At 35.6% G+C, this 23,355-nt stretch overlaps 2 protein-coding genes across 2 annotated transcripts; one reads left to right on the top strand and one right to left on the bottom strand.

Moving 5' to 3' along the window:
• Positions 1 to 2,227: 2,227 nt before the first annotated feature.
• On the top strand, positions 2,228 to 4,037 carry LOC120080065 (Glutaredoxin family protein). The gene has a single exon (XM_039034619.2). It carries the CDS (start codon positions 2,783 to 2,785, stop codon positions 3,584 to 3,586), a length of 804 nt encoding a protein of 267 aa, XP_038890547.1. The 5' UTR covers positions 2,228 to 2,782; the 3' UTR covers positions 3,587 to 4,037.
• Positions 4,038 to 6,340: 2,303 nt separating this feature from the next.
• LOC120080165 (putative ADP-ribosylation factor GTPase-activating protein AGD11) lies at positions 6,341 to 12,102 on the bottom strand. The gene is made up of 9 exons (XM_039034737.2): positions 11,681 to 12,102; positions 11,460 to 11,583; positions 10,725 to 10,809; positions 9,732 to 9,807; positions 8,874 to 9,037; positions 8,532 to 8,790; positions 7,851 to 7,967; positions 7,659 to 7,754; positions 6,341 to 7,005 (listed from the first exon to the last, which is right to left on the bottom strand). Exons 2-9 carry the CDS (start codon positions 11,527 to 11,529, stop codon positions 6,724 to 6,726), a joined length of 1,149 nt encoding a protein of 382 aa, XP_038890665.1. The 5' UTR covers positions 11,530 to 11,583; positions 11,681 to 12,102; the 3' UTR covers positions 6,341 to 6,723.
• Between the last annotated feature and the right edge of the window lie 11,253 nt (positions 12,103 to 23,355).

Here is a 23,355-nt window from a genome sequence, read left to right as displayed (position 1 = left end):
ATCACACATTGTCAAGTTATTCATTAAATTAATGACGAAATTCCAAATCATTAAATTTGGAACCGATTAGGAGTTGACATATGTTTCAAATTGAAGTTGAAGACAAATTACGATGATCATTGAATCAGATAAAATTAATTTGGTCCAATTTGATATTATTATTTAGGTTAAATTCCAACTAAGCCCAAAAGTAGGGCCTAGACCCATGGATCAACCAAGCTCAAGCCCAAGCCCAAGCCCATGAAGTCCATTAGAAAACTTTATAAATAGACAAGCTCTCTTCATTTGTGGGGTCCATTAATTCTACATTCCAGATAGTTCAGAGAAAATTCTCTCAACAATCAGAGCACACTCCTTGAAGACACAAGTCTCATACAAAGACTTTTCCAAGATTTCGACTTCAAGAATATCACATGCTCCGCTTCTTCAAGTTAAGCGTACACATTCAACTGAGAGAAAATCAGAGGATCAAGTATTAGAGATCGAACCACATCATATCAAATCAACATCAACGTCAACTCAAGTTCAACTTCATGATGCGAACAATGACTTATTTTTTTCCAGTGTGATTCAAATCAATATCAACGACAACTCAAGTTCAACTTCACGATGCGAACAATGACTTATTTTTTTCCTGTGTGACTCAATTTATGATTAACTTTATTGGATATGGTAGTTTGTTATTATTTTGTTGTTGTTATTATTTTAGCCTAATAAATAGATGAAAACTCGAATATCTAACTTTTTAGTTGAGAATATTACATCTTAATTAATTTAGCTATACTTAGGTTGACATGATATAATAGTCCATGGACTAATTTAATAATATTATTTTGGAGGTGACAAACTATTGCTTTATTTCTACACTTTCCATTAAAATCAAACATTATAATTCAAGATACATACAATAATTATAGAATAACAACCTTATGAAATAAAGGTCGAAATTATTTGTGAATAACAACTCGATTATTTTCTAGACTTATGGAAAGAAAAAATGTGGAAAATGAATAATACAACAGCAACAACAAAATTATTTTTAAAAAACTTAAATTGTATTTTAGTACAAAATAATTGAAGAGTAACTTTAAGAGAGATAATATATATTAATTATTGTCAAACTATACTCACTTTGATAAATCCTATTTTAGTCTCTAAGTTGGTTTATGTACTTTTATGGTTTTATTTTTGCCTACATAGATATAGTTCAATTGGTAGTCAAAGTTTCAAATCATCACTCCCACGTGTTGTTGAACTGTACGTACGTACGTATGTGTATGTATGTATGTATATATAACCAAAAGTTAAAATGTAAGTTTAGCTTTTGAACATTCATATTTTTTACTTTTTTTATCATTGAAAATGATGCCTAATATGTCATTGAACTTCAAAATTGTGTCTAATAGGTCAGTAAAATGTCTAATATGTCTTTGAGAAAGTGTGTATCGAATGTTTTTAAAGTTCGAAGATATGTTATATACAAAATAGAAATTTATAGACCTACTAAACACTCTTTAAAGCTCACAAAATAGATGCAAACTCAAAAGTTCATAGATTAAACTTATAACTAAAAAGAAGAAGATAAATATCAATTTATACTTTTAAATTTTGGGTTGTATCAACTATAACTTTGAATTGATAATTGTAACAATCTAAACAATGATCTTTTTGTAAGTGTAAAAATTAATTTGGATTATCCATTATGTTTCGTTTGAAAAAATCTTGTGCAAAACTTGTAGGTTTATCAATTAAGCTCTTAAAACTTTCATAAATGAATCAATTTAAACCCTTGGTAAATTTTAATTTCCTTTAAAAATCATTCATGCATCAATTTGCAAACCAACATGCGATAATTGATGCATATATGATTTTTCAAATATAATTATATCAAAAAATCTAAATTGAGAAAATTTAGAAGTTTAGTTGGTACAAATTTAAATGAATACAATTTTCCAATTTTAAGTGTATAAATCAATATATTTTTGAAAAAAACACACACACATTTTTAGACCTTATTACACAAATCCACCAAACATTAGGAAATGGTATTAAATAAGTGGAAGTTAGTAATAATTAAATGTAGGAACAGTTTAAAGATACGTAATTTATTTCTAGAAAAAGGAGTATATACGTAATAAATAAATAAATAAATAAATAAATAAATAATAAGGTGTTTCCTTCAAAAAAAAAATAAGGGGTAGAATTGAAGGGAATGCTTATATATAAATATGAATATAAAAAAGAAAAGAGTCAAGTTTTTTCGCGGTGAATGAGTTAGAAACTTACAAATTTGGGGAAAGTCCAGGCAATTTCCAGTCAGGAGAGAGAGAGAGAAAGAGAAGACGCCATGAAAGCGAGAGAGGAAGAAGAAAGAAACAAGGCGATATAGAGAAAATTCAAACAAAGCCTGCCGCGTATTCATTCATTTCTAAAAGGTAACACCATTTTCTCTCTCTTAATCTCAAACCATAACCCTAATTTCAATTTCCCCCACCAGAAACCCTTTTTCATTTCCATCTCTCTCTCCCTCTAGAAAAATTAAGGGGAAAAAGAAACCCAACAACATTCTTCGCTTACTAGCTACGCATATAGGAGAATCAGTTTCCTTTCTCATCAAAACCAAAATCCAACCTGAAAAAACCATCCCTTTTTCTGGTTCTTTCTCCTTCGAGATTCATTGGTTCTTGCCTTTCCATTTTCTGCTCTCAATTTTACGTTTTTCGGTTGTTTTCCCCTTTGATTTCTATTGGGTTTCCACTTAATTTCATTGGTATTTGGGTCGATGGCGGAATTTGATCGAAGTACGCAATTTTCCGAAAAACCTAAGTCTTCCTTCTTCAATCGTTCCCTTACCTTGCACTCCTCCTCCATGGATTCTTCCACCAAGAAACCCTACCTTCGAGCCTCTCTCAATCGGACGGATTCTGTCAAAAAGTATTACACCCCTTTTGAATCCATGAAATCTGCCGGCAATTCCATTAAAGGGAAGGTCAAGCAATTGTGTAATTTGTTTGAGGGAGCTAAGTCGTCTTCTTCGCCGTCCGAAGGATCGCAACATCAAATTCAAACCAAACTCAAATCCGCTAAATCCTTTGCTTCTGATTTCCGGGTTCCTTCCGTTCGATTGCCGGGTACTGAAGATAGAATTGTGGTGTATTTGACCAGTTTGCGAGGAATTCGAAGGACCTATGAGGATTGCTATGCCGTGAGGATAATATTCCGAGGTTTTAGGGTTTGGGTAGACGAGCGCGACATTTCAATGGATTCTGCCTACAAGAAGGAGTTGCAGAGTGTTTTGGGCGAGAAAAATGTGAGTTTGCCTCAAGTTTTTATTAGGGGCAAGCATGTGGGAGGAGCTGAGGTAATCAAACAACTCTTCGAAGCTGGAGAATTGGTCAAGATTCTCGAGGGCTTCCCAGTTCGAGAACCCGGGTTTGTCTGTGAGGGTTGTGGGGATGTAAGGTTTGTTCCTTGTATGACTTGCAGTGGGAGCAGGAAGGTATATGATGAAGATGAACAAGTCTTGAAGAGGTGCTTAGACTGCAATGAGAATGGATTAATTCGATGTCCCGAATGTCATTCCTGATTCGTCTCGAAAGGGAAGGAACAAGCCAACCGATGTTCTTCGGTGTGTATTTCAGATGCTTTGTTGTTGATAAATAATCACTAAACCCTCACATTATTGATTGTGGATGTGCCTACATAAGTTTGGAGTTTGGACTCTTTGGTTAATGGTTTATTGTTTAGCCAAGTGTTCATCAGTTGGGTACTGGTGTTCATGTACTTTATGAACAGCATTTTGGTAATAGTGTATGTTATCAATGTGCAAAGTCGAGTCATGTTTTTTTTTTTTTTTCCTTTTGGGTTTCTTTTTTCATTTGACCTGTTACAGGGGAGGCTAATTCCCCTCTTATGGGAATGTAAATATCTAGTGCTATTTGCCAACACCAATTTGCAGAGGTTGCAATTGATGTATTCTTACTAAAAAGGGTTTGTTTCATACCCATATCTATACCTATCTTTAAATTTTATATTGAGTTCATAGCTCTTATTAGTTATTACACATCCCTTTTCTTTTGTTACAGTTTTACTAACAAAATGTAAGATTTCCTTCCCTCCCTTGTTTGCGAGGTAATATGTTTGCGTGATTTTTGGGCTCTCTTCAATTGAATGCATGCATGTAGCCTCATTTCTAATTATTTTCTACCATCTGACCTTCCCATAGATAGATAGATCTGATTATTCTGGTTCCTTTGTGTATGAAGGAGAAAAATCATTTCATTTTTATTAAAATATGACTAGTTGCTATGTCAGATAGTGAAAACGCCATTGTACATGCTTGTCATCTGAAAAAAGTTGACCTCTGATAGGCGCAGAGTATCTTGTTGGCTGAGATGTTGAAACTTATGATTAATTTAAGTTAGATGGAGGCCTAAAAAAGGCCTCCCCCACCCAAATTTTACTTTTGTGAATCAGAGAAAATGAAGCCTGAGCTGTTTTTTGTCAAAATAATCTGCAGTTGCTTGCTTTCTAATCTATTCAAGTGCCAAACTCAGAAACTGTTATTTCCAGAGGATAGAAACTAAAAAGCAAGTTTTGAAACTGTGTCATGAATGTAGAAACCAAGTTCCTGCCTGATATTGGCAATTGAAAGATATCCGATGATATCAGTAATCTCTCTGCATCAGAGTTTATAGCTGATTGGTAAAGCTCTGTGGATCAAGGAAGCACACAAATGCTGAGAGACTGACTGAGGGATGGATTTTCCAATGGTCTATTTGAATGGCCTTATGGTTTTGGGTTTTCATGCAGAGCAGCAGCAAATGAATGGAAGGATGGATTTTGATGAAATCAAGAAATGCTCCAAATGCTAGAGGATTGACATTGAATGGTATCAGTATTGGATTTGGATGTTCTTCATGAATTTTCATAGATTTTGAAAGAAAGATTGTTCAATGAATCTTATGAAAAATATATAATGGGTTAGTATTAAGTTTATATTAGGTTCTCTCAGGGTTATGACTAAGAATGTGTCCGAGAGCACATGGAATCTGAAAGCTGCAATTGAATATTTGAATTCTTGGGAGCTGCTAACAGTTTCTAATCATATGTGATTATTAATTCCAATTATATTTTAGTTTGGCTTTAAACTATTTGTGTTGGCTCAGAAGGGATCGTCACAAAGCACTACTTTTCTTTCAGATTGTAAAAGATTTAATTTGTGCATTACATTTTCCATAATCAAGTTTTAGTCATTAAATTTCAAGATTTATTATGAACAAACGATGATGATGGATTATTTAGGTACATTTTATTAATCTAGTTGCAGTGAAGGATTGAACAATCTACCCATTTGAGCTTGAATTGGCAAATTGCTATCATTGGGTTATGGTTCAAATTGGTTGGATGTCTATTCATAAAATTAAAACATACTAATTTTACATAACCTTTAAACATTACTAATTTTACTTAATCTATTAACTTATAATAGGTCATTGTGGTAGAAAGTGAATCTATTATAAGTGCGACTTTATTAATATTGAACTTAAATTAGGTTACAGGGTAGAAATGATTCTATGAAAAACGTGGCTATATTAGTATTTCTTTTTACATCAATACTGATGCTATGTTTGTATTCAAAGTCTAAAAAATAGTAAATTATTGGCTATTGATTGATTTTATGTGATTCTCTCTGTCTCTGTCTCTCTCTCTCTCTTTGAGAACAAATTAAAGAAAATTCCATTGTAAAACATATAATATAGAAAAGTGTGAAGATTACTCCTTGGATGTTTCCAAGACCAATTTCAACTAATGAAATACATTTTAAATTTTGTGTCAATTTGCATATGAACATGTACTAATTTGGAATGCATCAAATAAATAAACGTTTCTATTAAAAGTGGTTAACTTGAAAATATTACAATTAAAAGCGATTTTTTTTTTTGGGGAAAAAATTCACTTAGATTCTAAAACACCAAAAATAATGGAAAGAATTCAAATGCAAATGTGTGAATAAAAAGCTAAAATTTGAGCTTTAGAAACTCACATGGAAAGACCAACATCACATTCTTTGCAATTGGCCTCATTTTCATTTTTGATGTAAAGAATTGTCTGCTCCAACAGCAAAATGCCAAACAGATGTTGAAAATTTTACTCGTCCATTTCCAAGGGATAAGTCTTTGATTGTTACTTTTAAAAATAAATTAATCATTGATTGTATTGCATGGATGTTCCCCTCCACCTACTTAACTTATAATTTACCCTTTTTTTTTGTCACACTGAAAAGAAAAGGCACACGCAGAGTAAAAGCACAATTCAAATTAATCTCAATTTCCCAAAGTACAAGAAAATGCCAAGTTCTTTCTCCTTTCCAACATATAAACAAACTGTAGAAAGTTCCTCAAGACCATAAAGTTTACAGAAACATAAAAGGGGTTAATGTTAAATACAAGCTAAGAATATTGTGGCAAAAATGCTTCATCTTATCCACAGACATGTCTGCTCTGCCATACTTCAACTATGAATACAAGAATTCTTCAATGCAGGTATTTCTTCCATTGATATTCCTAAAAGGTAAGCTGTCTCCATCTTCAGAGACAATGATTCGCAGTAATCTCTAAAAAACAGCTCTATCTATGGTTCCCTAATATTATAAACAAATTGGTTTGAAAGGCTCAGTTGATTTGGTATTTGCACTAGCTTTGGATGGGGTGAATGCTCATCCTACTGAGAAAGAGGAACACATTCAAGCTCCATCTCCAGCATGCCTCGCTCGACGTTTTGCAGTTTCAAAGAGATGTCTTGTCGGATCTTCCCATCTACAAGACTGATGATGCCATCCTTTGCAAGAGTGTTCTCCTTGCTTGCAACCCATTTTCCTAGCTGCATTGGTTCATTCATTGTGGACCTCTCACAGGCCCGGGCCGCGGTGAGCAGTGGATTGATATCGATTTCTGCTTCACCCATGAAGTCATCGGTTGAAAATGTATCTTTGTCATACACAAGCTGCACAGAATTATTTTTAAGTTCCTACTAAAAGTAATCAAGAGAAAGAAATAGGTAGTATTTTCAGGTGTACAAGAAAAGTTGTTACAAATAAACGTTCTATCAATAATTTTATGCTTTACAGGAAATAAGGATCTGAGAAAGAAGCCTTTACAAAAAATTCTCAAATATTATAATAACCAAAATATCTAACTCATATTCATGATCTAGAGATTCTCTTTCTTTTTTTGGTTGTCATTATGAGTGAAGCACATGAGAATGCTCTTACTGCGGCCAATCCAGAAAATATGTTAGTTATTCAAAGAACTGATCAGCAGTTAAAATCCACTAACATAACACTGAAGAAAGAGTGGATTTGTACATTAGTACTAATTCTGTAAATAATTATCTATAGAATAAAAGAAAGAGTGGATTTGTACATTTCCTGTAATAGAATTTAGAATTGAGTCTAAGCATGTGCCTGACATGCCTTTTAAAAGCTTATGAATGACTAATCAAAAGTAGTTTTAAAAATTCTGAAAATATATTAATAGCAAAGTGCTAACAGGAATGGCATATACCTTCAATATATTTACATTTACAGTCAGAACATGAATATGGTTTAGTCAGTACATTCCCATGATTTTGGATAAATTTACAGTCATTCAACTTACCACTTTTAGTGGAGGAATGTAATCTGGAATAGAAAGCATTAGACTCTCATTCCAGACTGGATTCAAACTGCTCTTTATAACTCGTGTCTTCACTGACTGCAAAGTAAATAACCACAGAAGAATTCAGGTAATTTCCCACTCCATAAGCAATAACAAGACGAAAAAAAAAAAAAGTCCACTAGGGAGTCTCACTTGCTGGCCTAACGAGAGAATTACATATGGATCGCTCGTCACAACATCCCTGACGGCTAAATTGGTTCCTCTAACCACGTTGACCTTAATCAAACCAACAAATTCAATCATACCTGCCTGCAAATAGTACAATTGAAGCAATAAGATTAAATGAACATAACAGCTAAATGTGAATTCTTCCCCCCGCCCCAACAACAGAGACTTGGATTGCACAGAACATAAGCAAGACAATATACAAAATCCGTATAGTTAACAGCATAAAGAGGGAAGTATCTTCAAAATGATTGTCTCACATATAAATTAGATATAATTTAGCTACTTTCAGACGTGTTTTTGACTCGAATGGATGTTTGACGTCTAATTTTTCAGACCATGCAAACTGCAAAACTATATGTGCATCATCCGACATAAACTTCAGCTACCTCTTCTGCTTAAGCTTTATTAGGAAAACGATAAAGAGAGAACAGTTATAATAAGAACATATTTGAATCATTGTGCGGAAAATCTTGCAGAAAAATGCAACTAGGAAAAATCATTCCAGCAAATCAAATTTTGAGAAAGAAAGCACCTGGTAAGGCAAATTAAATTACTCTCTACAGCAGCTATAGCAAAATGTAGTAGAGGCAAATATTCTTTAAGCATATCAAACTTCGGAAAATTAAATACTTCACTGATCATTACCATTGAGCTGCTTAATACCAATGCATTTGCATTTCCCTTCTTGCAGTTCTTATGTTCAGAATCTTTTCTTCCCCAACTATTACGGAATGCACTTCCAATGCGAGTTTTTGTTGGTAGTTTTTCATAATTCCTCCTTTCTTGGTTTGCATCAGTACCGGAAGCGCTGTGCGAGAGTGATGAATTTCTCTTCTGCGGGGGTGGAAAAGGACAGAAAAACTGATCGTCCAGACTTGCGAATTGCAGCAGCTCATATTTTTTCCTGTTTAGCCAACATGTAAGTATACGATTAGGATGATATTTGCTTCTAGATATAAAGCAAAAATAACATCACAAAAGATTCACCTTATAAAATCAAAACGCTCCTCTATGGAGGAGTCTGGTTTTGGCTTTTTATTGCCATCTGGGATGCAAACTTCATACTTTTTGTTTACAGCAGTATTTCCACCAACACTCGTCAAAGCATCAACTTGTTCATCTGTCCAATCATCCAACTTCACTGAAAGAACCTGGCATAATTTCAGAATCATTTGTAAATTTATAATTTCGATGATCATGTTAGAAAGAAATACACACTGAATGCTATTCTGGTTCTCAAATGACTTCTGAAGCAAAAATCAAAAGGCAGGCCAATTAGGAAAAAGTAGACATCAAGCATGGATTATATATTTAATGTATCTGACCAACACATGACGTTTCTCATTTCGTGAAAAATAATATTGCAAACCCCATACTGGACTGAACGTTTAGCTTGTAAAACATGATTTTCACAGCGGATAGGAATACATTTTCTAAAGACTCAGGCTTTCATGCTTTGGTGGTGCTAAAGGTTTTCAATGAAATATTAATCCCACATGATGTTTGTGGACGAGTGATTGTTTAATAATGAGCAAGGAATATTTTTCATTCCATGCTAGATTTCTACTGAAATTTTTAATGAATTATGTACTTTCTGTCGAATATTACGAAGTGGTTCATCAGTCCAAAATTCACGAAAAATCCTAACCTTGCAGGCACAATCATAACTACCTTAATTCATAGTATGTGAACCTCATGTCATATGACCTAAGTATGTATTCTCAAGCTGCCTACTCAGTGATTCTTCCCAGTGTTGGCATGGATAATGGGCAATACAAATTAATTGTCTGCAAATCAAAGCTGTTGGAAGAAAGGAGTAGATTCAAAGCAGAAAAGAAAAGACACCTTAGATATATGCACTCCAAGGCTTCGGTGTACTCCAGAGCACTTGATGCAAATAAATGCCCCAAAACTCACAGATCTGCATCCAACAAGTGAATATACCAAAATACAGAACCCGGATATAAAAATTGAAAGAAACTTTCTGTAGTAGCTCTGTTACTCTCAAGAACTTTAGAGGAGAAGCTAACACATAATTTGAGTAAAACGATTTTCAGGTCCTTTCATATGAAGTCATCGGTTAAAGAGTTACTTTCATCTCAAATACTTTACCCACAATTCAAGGGCCCTTTATATTTAGAGATAGCAGCCATAAAGGTATTATCGATTCAGATTGCAACTAAAGAGTTCTTAAAAAGAGAGAATAACGAAGGAAAATCACAACACCCATCTAAACACGAGAAGACCGTTTCTTGAATAAAATTTCAATGATCGCCAAATTTCTTCCTCAAAACCGAGAACTTCTGTGCATGGGGGGAAAAAAAGGCAGGGTGTTCTCTTCCTTAAAAGTAGGTTGGTATAGGTTACTAATTCAACTATACTTGTTTCTGGTCTAGATGTATATAAAGAAGAATACAAAAGATTCTAAGATATTTACTGACACAATTTATTCTCTTGATGCCCTAGTCCTAGATTCATAACCAATAATAAATAGTTCCCGAGCATGAAAGATATCAAGTTAGGAGTAAAAAGCAGCTGGCAAGCTGATATATAGTCAGGCTTTAAAACACTACCCCACAAGCAAAGTTCTGGAGCAAAAAGAATGACAAAAATAAGTGTGAACTGATTTTAATTACTTCATAGCGTATTCATGATCATTCAAAATTGAGGATTCAAACTTCTAAGGAAGGATGGTAGCTTTCAGAATTACATGTCAAACTCTCTAGGACAATCAAGTATTGCGCTCTCAGGTTAATTATTAGGGGACGTTCTACTGTGTAGCAATTGAATTTAGGACAGAATGGAAAAATATGGCAACTAGAAATATACAGTACTTACACCCATTTTGGATCTGGAGATCCACAATCTGCACAGTACTTATTGGCAGACTGAGCCGAGAGATCCTTCAGCCTTTTCTGGGTACCTGATCAATGATGAGCAATGGATTTATAAGGAAAACGCAACAGTTTGGAGGATGTCTGAGTGACGTTAAAGTTAGATGATATAATATTAAATTTGTCTTCATTCATCCGTTTAAGTTTTTGGGTCAATCGGTGATTTGACATTTTCGAATTTTCCAATCTCTATGGGAAAGATGAATCAACCATTCACTACATTTATGAAACTTGGATTTCAAAATCCCATATTATCAAGGACATGAAACTTGGATTTCAACCATTCACTACATCCATGGATAGGCATTAAGGCCTTTTTTTCCCCTTCTTCCCTTTTCCCCCTCAAAATGCTCAAATGATTGTTTGTGGAGACTATGATAAAGCATTCAATTAACACGGCTCCTTTTCATTTGTTAGCATTCGATTAACATCCCATGTGCTTGATCTCATGAATAAAGATAAAATCCAAGCCTTCATGAAAGAAAGAATCTAAATGATTGCATCAACTTTACCACAAAAGTTTGAACTTAGAAAATCAATGTTAATTTAAAAATAAACAAAGTTAATCATTGGACATATGACTTACCACATTCCAATTGCCTAGCCAAAACTTACATTAAAACCAAGCTAAATATATATATACCAAAATCACACCAAAACGAATAAAGAAAAAGAATACCTGAACCACCCTTTAGATCAATATGGTGTAACTTGAGTGACATCTCTGGAAAAAATGAATCCAAACTCATGTGAACAATCTCAACTCTTCAAATACACCTATGAAAATTCCGACAGATTGATCCCTAATCACAAAACACTATCAAAGTAAGGAATCTTGAAATTGACAAACGATGGTAGAAAGTAAAGAACATTCCCGTAAAAAAAGTAAAGGTAAATTACCAAGATAAATACAAATCATCTCTGAGCTTCTTCTCTGCAATGCAGATTAACAAACAAGGGTGCGAAATGCTTACAGGTCGCATTAGGGTTCATTACAACAGACCTTTGTTCCATCAGGCAAAACGAAAAACCAAATGGGTTCTCAAAATACAGAGAATACAAGCAGGGGAAGATTGAATTTGCGTTGATTTGGGGGGAAATTCAACAGAAAAACGAAGGAAAACACATTGGAAACGTAAAAAAGAAAGAGAAATCTGGATTGGGTGGGGAATTAGAACAGAAAAACAAACAGAAAATTGAAGAAAATGAAATGGGTACGATGATCGCAAACCATAAACAGTATTTTGGTGAATAGTGGGAAAATGGAGTGGGGAGGGAAATTCGAATTTTAAGGGATGACACAATTTCTGGTAAGTTAGTTTATCCGTTTTTTCTATTGACTGATTACTAAAAGACCACGCCCATCCACATCGCGACTTTTTTTGGAAACTTTTTCCTTTATGGATTTGTAGATAATTTCCCATTTCCACAACTCTCCAATTAAACCTCACAAAATGCATTTTACTCTTTATTGTTATTATAGAGAATTTTTTTAAAAAAATAATATTATTTTAATATTTATTGACAACAATAGAATTGATTTGAAATTATTGACAAAAATAGGATTGTGAAATCGTATATGGGGTCTACGAGTTTTGAGTTAGCACATAAATCGTGTACCCGGTGCACGATTTAAGGCAAACCACGAAAAAAAATTTCTCCCAACTTCCGTATTCTTTTATTTTTTAAGTGTTTTTTTGTATTTTTGGAGAATCTTTTATTGTGAAATTCAAATTCTTGAAGGCTACGGTAAAATAAAAATTAAATCAAATTTCTAGCTACAAATTAAGGCTAAATCTATTTTTTTTTTCATATTTTCTCCAACTTCTGTCTTCTTCTATTATTTTATAGTGTTTTTTTTTTGTATTTTTGGAGAATTTTTTATTGTGAAATTCAAATTTTTAAAGGCCGTAAAATAAAAATTGAATCAAATTTCTAGCCACGAATGAAGCTAAATCTATTTTTTCACATATATTTGGTTTACTGTAGATTTTTTCCACATAGATTTGTTTTACTGTGAAATTCAAATAGATTTATTCTCTTTGTATCTACTTAAATCAAAAAGCAATAAAAAAAGAATAAAAATATGGAACTCGCGGACCCTCCACGAGTTCGTTAGCTGACATAAAAATCATGTACCGGGTACACGATTTTGCTACCCTATTTTTGTCAATACTTTCTCCCTCCACCTTACTTTTGTAATTTCTTTCCAATATACCCTATTTTTGTCATTACTTTTAAAAAATATATTATTCTTGAATTTACCTTTATTATAGATAAATAATTTATTTGACATTTTGAGAAAAATTATAAAAACCACTCATTATAGGAGTTGTCAAATTACACCTTTCAAAACCCCTTAACTTTGTCCATGGTTTAAAAAATATCTCTATACTTATTATTCATGGACTTTTATAAATGCTTCAAAACTACTATTGGAGTAGAATTTTTTTAAAGTTCTAGACAAAAATTGGGACTTGAAATAGTGTGAAGATGATCTATAATAGTTTGGTGATCCAATCTTTCGTTCTACGTCTTTGAGTGAAAATTTTACTTTCAAAACAAGGAGGGAACCAAAACTAAGAAAACTATTAAACCATTGACGATCTTCTTGTAGACACAAGGTTCATCAACGCTTTGGTCAAAGCCATACGATTTGATCGCAGTATTAAACTGAATGTTTCAAGATCGAGATGCCTGTTTCAACCTATAAATAGACCGATTCAGTTTGCAAACTTTTTGCTCTTGACCTTGGGCAATGAATCCCTCAGGCTGCACCTTGTAAATGGTCTCCTCAAGATTGCCATTCAGAAAGACCGTTTTAACGTCCATTTGCCAAATCTCATAATTATAATAAGCGACAATGGACAGGAGGATGTGGATCGACTTTAACATGGCAACAAGCGAGAAAGTCTCCTTATAGTCGACTCCCTCTACCTGGATATAACCCTTTGCCACAAGTCGAGCCTTGAAGGTTTGCACCTTCCCATCAGCGCCCCATTTTCTCTTGTAGATCCATTTACAACCCATAGGTCTTACCCCATCAGGTTGATCTACAAGATCCCATACTGAGTTGAAGTACATCGACTCCATCTCGAGATCCATGGATTTGACCCATTCATCCCGGTCAACATCCTCCATTACCTTCTGATAAGACAACAGATCTTTAGCGTTGCCATCTGCTACCATAGCTAGAGTTTTCGTGAAACCCAGATACGAACGGGTGGGTTCGCAACCCTCCCACTGCGTCAAGGTTCCCTCAACTCTTGAGGTAGAACCGACCTACTAAATGAACTATCATCAACAACTCTTACTGATGAAGCAAGCCCTTCAACAACTCTTGTTGAAGTTTTAATAGTTTCATTGAAAAGCTCACATAACACGACTTTACTACGTGGACTATGCTCCCTAATATGATCCTCCTCTAGGAAAGTAGCATTCGTGGAAAAAAACACCCTATTTTCCAACGGATCATAAAAATAACCCCCTCGTGTACCTTTGGGGTAGTCTACAAAGAGGCATAACCTCGACCGTGGTTTCAACTTCTTGGGATTTTCCTCAAGCACATGTACTGGGCAACTCCATATGCAGAAGTGACGTAAACTAGCTTTACGCCCGTTCCACAACTCCAAAGGTGTACTTGCAACACTCTTGGAAGGAACACAATTGAGTATGTAAACTACAGTCTTCACTGCGAAATCCCAAAACAAGTCCGGTAAGGAAGCGTAACTCATAATCGAACGAACCATATCCAACAAGGTTCTATTTTTCCTCTCCGCTACACCATTCTACTGAGGTCTACCCGACGCTGAAAGTTGGAAAACATTCCATGTTCTATCAAATAGTCTTGGAATCTAGAATCCAAAAACTCTCCACCTCGATCTGATCGAAGTGTTTTAATCCGTCTATCCAATGCATTTTCAACTTCAGCCTTGAACTCTTTGAACTTTTCAAAGGATTTAGACTTTCGTTGCATCAGATAAACATACCCATACCTCGAATAATCATTAGTAAAACTGATAAAATACTCATAGCCACCTCGGGCTTGCACATTCATAGGACCACGAGGTCAGAATGTACTAACTCAAGAGGCTCTTTAGCTCAATAACCTTTTCTAGTAAAGGGTCTTTTAGTCATCTTACCCTCAAAGCAAGATTCGCACACTGGTAAAGAATTTTCTTCTAAATCACTTAGAAGGCCATTCTTCACCAATCTCTCAATCCTATTGAGATTGATGTGCCTAATCGAAGGTGCCAAAGTTGGAAATTTTCTTTTGGAGAAATTTGTTGATGTTTAGATTGAGTTACGACAGATTTAAACATCTCTATGTTATGGAGGGAACTTAAGGCTAACGGTCTTAGCACATACAAGTTATTTTCCAGTTTAGCTATACAAATTTCAACATCATCCTTATGAATAAACACTTTATTCACATTAAAAGAAAGCGTATATTTACATTGTAACAGACACTTTATAGAAATAAGGTTCCTTTTTAATTCAGGAACAACAAAAACATCTTTCAATACAAGAAACCTATTTTGTAAAGTTAATTGGATGCCTCCTACTGCTATAGCTAATATGACGTGCCCGGTGCCTACTCGCATCGTCATCTCACCAACCTCCAGCTGTCGCCAGGATTTAATCCCTTGAAAAGAAGAACAAATGTGATTAGTGGTGTCCGAATCAATTATCTAGGTTGAATCATCATTCTCCACTAAACATGTTTCTAACACAAGTAAATCATATTTACCTTTGTCTGCCTTGGCTTTACCCTTGGTTGCCTTCCTTTCCTTTAGCTAGTGAGGAAAATTCCTCTTCCTTTTTCAACCGGCGATGGACGCCTCCTTGGGGCGATAGGTGGCGGGTTAGCAGGCGCTTTCCCTTTCCCCTTACCACCCTTTTCTTCTTCCCCTATGAAGAGTTACAAATAGAAGGTGCAGACTTCGTCCCTGAGGTCGAACCTCGATGGAACGTCCTAGAAGATGAAGCAACATTTGCCTCACCTCTTTTTCTCTCCTTACTTTTCAGTAAAGATTGGTATGTCTGCAACTCGTTGAGGAGAGTTGTAAGGGAATATTCCACTTTGTTAAGAATCGCATTACTAACAAAGTGGAGGAAACTCTCCGGAAAAGAATGCAGGATGATGCTAACCTGACTGCCCTCATCGATTCTAGATCCATTCATCTCCGCCACGTTAAAGTGGACCATCATGTTAAGCACATGTTCACAAATAGAATGTTTTCCTTCATTTTGGAGTTGAAGATGTATTTCAAAGTCTCATGCTTGAGTTGTCCAGATGGTTGTCCGAACATCCCCCGCAGGGACTCCATGATCTCATGCGCTGAGATCATGGGCTCATGCTTCTTGGCCAACATGTCACTCAGACTAGCTAAGATATAGGTTCAGGCCTTCTCGTTTTCCTGTGTCCATCGCTCGTACGCCTCCCGAACATTTCGTGCAACGTTTGGAGCTGGAATAGGAGGACAGACCTCCGTAAAGGCAAACATCAGATCCTTGATGATGAGTATTGTCGTGATCATATGTTTTCAACTAGAATAATTGTCGCCAGTAAGTTTTTTGGCGCTAAGCAAAGCGATTGTAGTTATAGCCATTTTAAAATATTGCTGAAAAATGAACAAACTTTTATAAGACTTTGCTAAACCACATTTTAACCAATTAGTTTTAACATAACAGTTTCCAAATACCCTAAGTGATAAGACTTCTATTTTGAAATGATGCCCCAGTGAGGCAAGACAAACGTCACCGGTGGGGTGATTAGATGCCCCTTCACTGGGATGAAACATTCTCAACAATTAGGCAGAACCAATTCTTGGAACTAAACCTAACAGCCACCATTTATTCGGTCCAAAACTGTTAACTCTTAATAATTCCATGTAAGTGTGACCCCTTGTTTTCGGTGCCAGAGTCCCGCCCTAGTGAGCTCACTGTAGGGAAGAAGCAAATTTGGACAAGAGATTAAGTAGCCTTATCCTATTACAGGAGATCAAATAAAGAAACATGCAGAACTTCCATCCTAGAGGGGGACACTCCTAGGGTGCCTCGAGGCGATGCGCAGAAACTTTATTCAATCCAACGAGAGAGACCGTGGGATATGCTACCGCACTTCCCACTCCCACTTTCTATGAACATTCTCTCCATCCACCTTAATATTGACCTACCCAAACACCATCCTTTAGGGGGACACTCTCTGGGTGCCACGAGGCCGAGGGTAGATCTCACGCTGTGGACTATAAGGGAGAAACGCAAGAGGTTTAAATGAAGCATCATATGCCCCAATACTTCCTACTAAATGTTCTACCTAGGGGTTCATTAACCTAGACAATTCGGCTATTGATTTTAGTCTAAGTCGTCTTTTAAGTTTGCTAAAAAAAAAAAACTTTTTGTCTTTGAAGTAAACAAGTTCAAATAGTCACATTTAAACTCTTTAATGGACTGTTCTTAACTTGCATACATGCATCAAATCTATCTAATTCACCTTTCCAAGTAGGTTCCCAGGTAGGGGTGTTGCGTTTTCGTCACCATAAATACTTCAACCTAGACAGAACCCGCCTTAGACAAAAGGTCCCTTATAGATAGATTTGCTACACTTTAACCTTTTATTAGTTAATTTAATCCTATTAAACTGATTAAAAAAATTAAAACCTAAGGTTGCTAATCATATTAGAACCGTGATCTTAGGTCTATCTCATCCAAGTTTTAAACATTTTAAAACATGAATTAAACCTAGTGAGCATGCATATCTTTCTTATTGCTTTTAGTTCTAATTTCATTATAAAAAAAACAACTGAAACACATTGCCACACAAAAAGGTATTTATAACACTTATAAAATAACCTATGTATCATGCTTCATGCAATGTCCGATCATTACTATACATAACTTTTATACACAAGTAACAACCAAGCACACATGCTTTCCATAAACTATAACATTTACAATATAAAGATGATGCATGTCAATGCTTTATGCATGCATAAATATAACTCTTATATTATATGATGCATGAGCATGCTTTTACGTAATTTAAATCATGCTTCTCTAAATCATAACATTTATAATAAAGAGATGATGCATGACCAATGCATAAACTAAGGTGGGATTTTTCTATATGTGCATACCATATGACATATAAAATAAACCATACATCTCATGTATAAAACCACAAATTAATGGACAGAGATGAACCACCTCAAAAAATGGAATGAAAAATTCTATCTATTATATTTTTCCACCGAGTAAACCGGTTCATAGGTGAATTGGGTCTTGAACTGTCGGGCGAAGCTCCCATCGTTTAGTAAACGCCTCTAGGTAAACGATCGTGTAGTGCACACTAGATGATAACGCGGATGCTAAACGTTTGCTTAGACGACAACGAAACTGCGAAGCCCAATCATCTAGACAATCGTTTAACACGCGGTAGGTAAATGATTTACTACGTGATTTACTCCACGATCGTATAATCAACTAAGCGATGAAGCTTGCTGAGTTATACGATCGTCTAGTGTACATGCATTAAACGACACCCGAGTATCTGATACTCAGCGATCGTCTACACGACCCGACCAATGCTTGATCGTCTTCATCCTCGAAGAACAACAACCCTTGCTACGAAGCTTCCTCACGAACGACTCAAAACTCAAACTAACTTTGAATACAGACTTGACAGCAATTAATAATGCCCAAAAACACAGGGGCCTTTACAATTAACTGGAAATATAAAAGAATTTAACAAACCGAGGTTTCATCCCAGAAAGCTCCATTAATCCACACATCCACAAACAAATTAACGCTTAAAACAGAAAGTAGGCATGCTTTTACCCACCGAGAATGAAATGCAATTCTTTGTAGCAATGAATTTGGAATATTAGAAACTTGTCTTTGATACCAATTGAAAGAACTCTTACACAAGAGTACCGTTGAGCGGAAGCGGATCTTTCCAAACTATTGTGATAAAATTTCCACATTTACATTCACACAAACATATATGCATTAAAGCACTAAATTATCGGCATGCTTAAAGATAAATACACAAGAGAATAAGGAACTTACCAGTTGAAGACTTTCTTCTCGGCCAATCTCGCTCTCTCCTCGAATGGCTTTCTTGCACTCTTACTAGAACAGCAAGCTTTCATTTAACAACACCTCGGTCGTCTACCACGAACAGCTTCACACGAACAGCAGGAAGATGGGGACGACACCATCACTTGGAGCCCTTAGTATTCTTGGAGTGAGAATCCAAAGAGTGGGCTCTGTTCGGATTTGGTAGAGATGAGGAGGAAAAGAAATCGTATACAACGATCAAGCAAGTGGGAGAAGGCAACGACTATCGTATTGTCAAGATGTTTGATCATTTAAGCGAGGTACATAATCGTGTAGGAAAAGCTAGGTGATCGTCTATACGATCGTTTAGTAAAGCTCGGGCGCTAAGCGGTCGTTTAGTAAAATGTAAGTGATCGTTTAGAAAATCGCGTGCGGGTGTGAGCGATCGTCTAGTGAACTGATGCTATCGTATAGGTTCTGAAAATACTAAACGATTAAATGTAAAACACTCCGTGAGCAATTATTTCGTATAGGCTCTGAAAATACTAAGCGATCCAATGCAAAACACTTTGTGAGCAATTTAGCGTGTTCTTTGCTAAATGAAACCAATTTTCGTTTTATTCTTTAGTTACAAAAATAAAATTGAACTTCCTACTATCGTATGGTTATGGAGAAAACGCCGGGCAATTATCCCATAACTTTCCAATTAATAAAATAATAAATATAATCATATTATATTCATAACCTATAGTTTGATATCATATATCAGGCATAGTGTTTTCTCCTCCACTAGATATAAATCATATATATATCCAATTTCCTCCAATTAATGTATCTCATACATAAAGTCAATTATATCATATATAATTAACTAGTTCAATTATATCATATAATCGAACTTCCTCTTGTCAATTTGAACATTTCAAATTGACCCAAAAACTTATTCTCAACTTGTATCCAAGCTACCAAGGGGACCTTATGGACCTATGGATCGAAGCTCCAATAGTACGTGAATAGCTGACTAAACTCTTTAGCCACAAGATCCATCATCCGTTAACTGTCAGGCATTCCACTAGAGACCGACAGCTGAACTCTTCTTACCACAGATATATTTCTGTGTCCAGCAGATATAACTAATCATGAGTACGATAACCCTTTACAGATGCTCATAAGTACAGCTAGACTAATTTACCATTTTGCCCATATATACATCGTACTCCTTAAGTACCACTGATCCCTCTAATGAACAATACAACATAGTTCTACTATGTGTGGACACCTCTCGAGCCATGAGAAGGTGTGTGGTACCACATCGTTCAAACCCCGGGATCAGCCCTTAAGGGGGCAATCTATCTACTTACCCCTGCTTCAGGGAAGGAGTGAATTACATTTTATATAGCTGAGTTTCCAACTCCTAAAGAAGACGAATCCCCAAAGTGGTAGGTTTGAGTCGACAACCTGACCACTCACACCCATGCAAATTAAAGGACCACCCTCAATGGCAGGAGTTCCCAACTCACTCAAGATTAAGGTCATGTTACCTATAATCATCCTAGTGAAGTGAAGTCTCTATTATGAACGACGTTATATAATGAGACATTAACACTTCGTGGTTAGGTCTTATACAAACTCTTTGTATAGGACGCCCCCGCTCGCATGTCCCCACATGAATGATCAGGATCAGACCATCTGTGACAAGTCACAATACTTGTAACTATTTCACAAAGCGGGCCACATCCGTAGCGTTACCAGGATAAGGTTTCCCTCTTATATCCATATACAACAGACCATTTTGGTTATCACTTAAGACATGATCCACTTCTATGTCACCACATACATGCTTAAGTTACATAATAACAACCAGGGATTTTAGTTTATTGGTTTGTGGTAAAGCAAATAAAACATCCAAGGTGCAAAGTCAAGAAGTGAAGTAAATATCATATATTATACATCACAAGCATTCGTACAAACTGTTTACAAGCTACAGGACACGAGACTTTAGGGCGTCCTCCCCAACAATAGCTACACAAGACGAAATTTACTCTTTCCCTGACGTCTGGGTAAGTAGATAAATTGCTCCCTTAAGGGTTGATTCCTGGGCTTGAATAATGTGGTGTCACACTCTTGAAGGAACTCTTAAACAAGAGCATCCAGGAGCGCGTTCAGATCTTTTCTATTTCATTGTGACCGAAATTACCACACACACATTCTATCTAACAGGTATGAAATTTAACACTAATTAACGACATGCTTTGATAAATAAAATACAAAAGATTGAGTTCACATACCAGTTGAAGACTGCCTTCACAATGAACTCAACCCAGCGGAAGCAACCCTCTATGTTCTTTATCACCCAGCAATCAATCAGCTACCAACAGCACGATTATCTACACGAACGGCAGCAAACGAACAAGCAGAAGTGGGGACGACACCACCACTTAGAGCCCTTGGTATTCTCAGAGTGAGAATCCAAAGAGTGGTCTTTGTTGAATTTGGTAGAGGAAGGAGGAACAGGATGATCGTGTAGACAATAAACAAGTGGGAGAAGGCTATCGTATTGCAGATGCTTATTGTTTAGAGAAAGCTACACGATTGTGTAGGTTTTACTAAGCGATTGTCTAGTACTTAATAACCGAACATTTAGAAAAACTCGGCACGCTAAGCGATTGTTTAGAAAAGCTTAGTGATCGTTTAGAGAATGTGTGCGATCGTTTATATGTGAGGTGTGTGATCGTTTAAGCGATAAGGCGCTATCATATAGGCTCTCAGCTAAGTGATCAATACTTTTCGCACCTTTTGCGATTCTTTCGAACTCTTTGCAAAATGAAACAAATTTTCATTTTATTCTTCGGTTACAATAATCGAATACTGATTTTCCCACTAACATATGATTGAGGAGAAGTTTTCGGTCAATTATCACATAATTAACCAATTAATTAATAGATGAATATAATCGTACTATATTCTTACCCTATAGTTTGATATCATATATCTATTATAGCAATTTCTTCTCCACTTGATATAAATCATATTTATATTTAATTTCTTCCAAAATAATGTATCTCATACATTCAGTCAATTATATCATATATAATCGAACTCCCTCTTGTCAATTTAAACATTTCAAGCTGACTCAAAAACTGATTCTCGACTTTATCCAAGCTACCTAAGGGACCTCATAGACCTATGGCTCGAAGCTCCAACAGTACGTGAATAGCTGACTAAACTCTTTAGCCATGAGATCCACCATCCGTTAACTGCCAGGCATTCCACTAAAGACCCACAGCTGAACTCTTCTTACCACAGATATATTTCTGTGTCCATCAGATATAACCAATCATGGGTACAATGACCCTTCACAGATGCTCGTAAGTACAGCTGGACCAATTTACCATTTTTCCCTGCAGTTACATCTCATTCCTTAAGTACTACTGATTCCTCTAATGAATAATATAACATAGTCCAACTATGTATGACCACCTCTTGAGCCAAGAGAGATGTATGACGCCATATTGTTCAAGCCTTGGAAGCAGTCCTTAAAGGAGCTATCTATCTACTTGCCCCTGTTTCGAGAAATGAGTGAATTCCATCTTGTGTAGCTGAGTTTCCAGCTCCCAAATCAGAAGAAATCCCAAAATGGTAGATTTGAGTCGGCGACCTGACCTATAACACCCCGCACATTTTTTTAGTAATAATGTAATTTCAGTAACTTTATTATTTGGAATTTTAGTAATTGTTATTAGTTGGAGGGAATTTTTGAAATTTCGGACTTCAAGTGTAAGTGCGAGAATTTAATTGTTGCGTGAAATTATTCAAATTGGAAATTAATGGCAGGAATTAATTTTCTTTTGAAACGGAAAGAAATTTAATAGTATAAAACGGAAAGGAATTAAATGTACTTATATTTATTTCCTTTTTATTATTATTATTATTATTATTTTTTATAAAAAGTCAAACCCCACCCCCATTTTCTTCCTCACGTTCGTTAGCTCGTCTGATGCCGCCCAAAGTCGCCGCGTCAGTTTCTTCTTCATGAACTCTGTCCAGCACTGCTCAAGCATCATTCGCTTTTCCCATCACTGAATCTATTGATTTGGGTAAGATTTCTGCCATTTGGGTTTGTTTTCGGTTGATCCTTGAATACTCATTTACTTTTGGTATCAATTGGTTGATACCCATTGTGTTTCAACTTTGGATTCAAGTTTGTAAAGGTATTGAGGTGTTGTTCAATGAAGTTGGAGTTTGTTTTAGCGAATTTTGGTAAGTTTTATGCTTTGATGATCCTCTTGTGGATTAATTTGGTTGTTGAGAAATTTTGATAAAGTCATTTGGAAGTGTTTTTTTTTTTTTTACGAAGCTACATATGGATAATTTATTTGAGACATTGGTAGTAAAGTATGTATTTGATTTAAGCTTTAATCATGTAAATTTCAAATTAGGATTAGGGGGTTGATTCAAGAATTCCATTCAAGATGAAGAAGAGTTTGGTTTGCTAATTATTTGGGCTTAAAATT

The sequence above is a fragment of the Benincasa hispida genome, chromosome 7, assembly GCF_027475165.1.
Source record: "Benincasa hispida cultivar pf3 chromosome 7, pf3_genome.v1.1, whole genome shotgun sequence".
In the NCBI taxonomy this organism is placed as follows: domain Eukaryota; kingdom Viridiplantae; phylum Streptophyta; class Magnoliopsida; order Cucurbitales; family Cucurbitaceae; genus Benincasa; species Benincasa hispida.
Note: the sequence above shows the minus strand (reverse complement) of the source record. Positions and strands in the feature narration are given on the sequence as shown.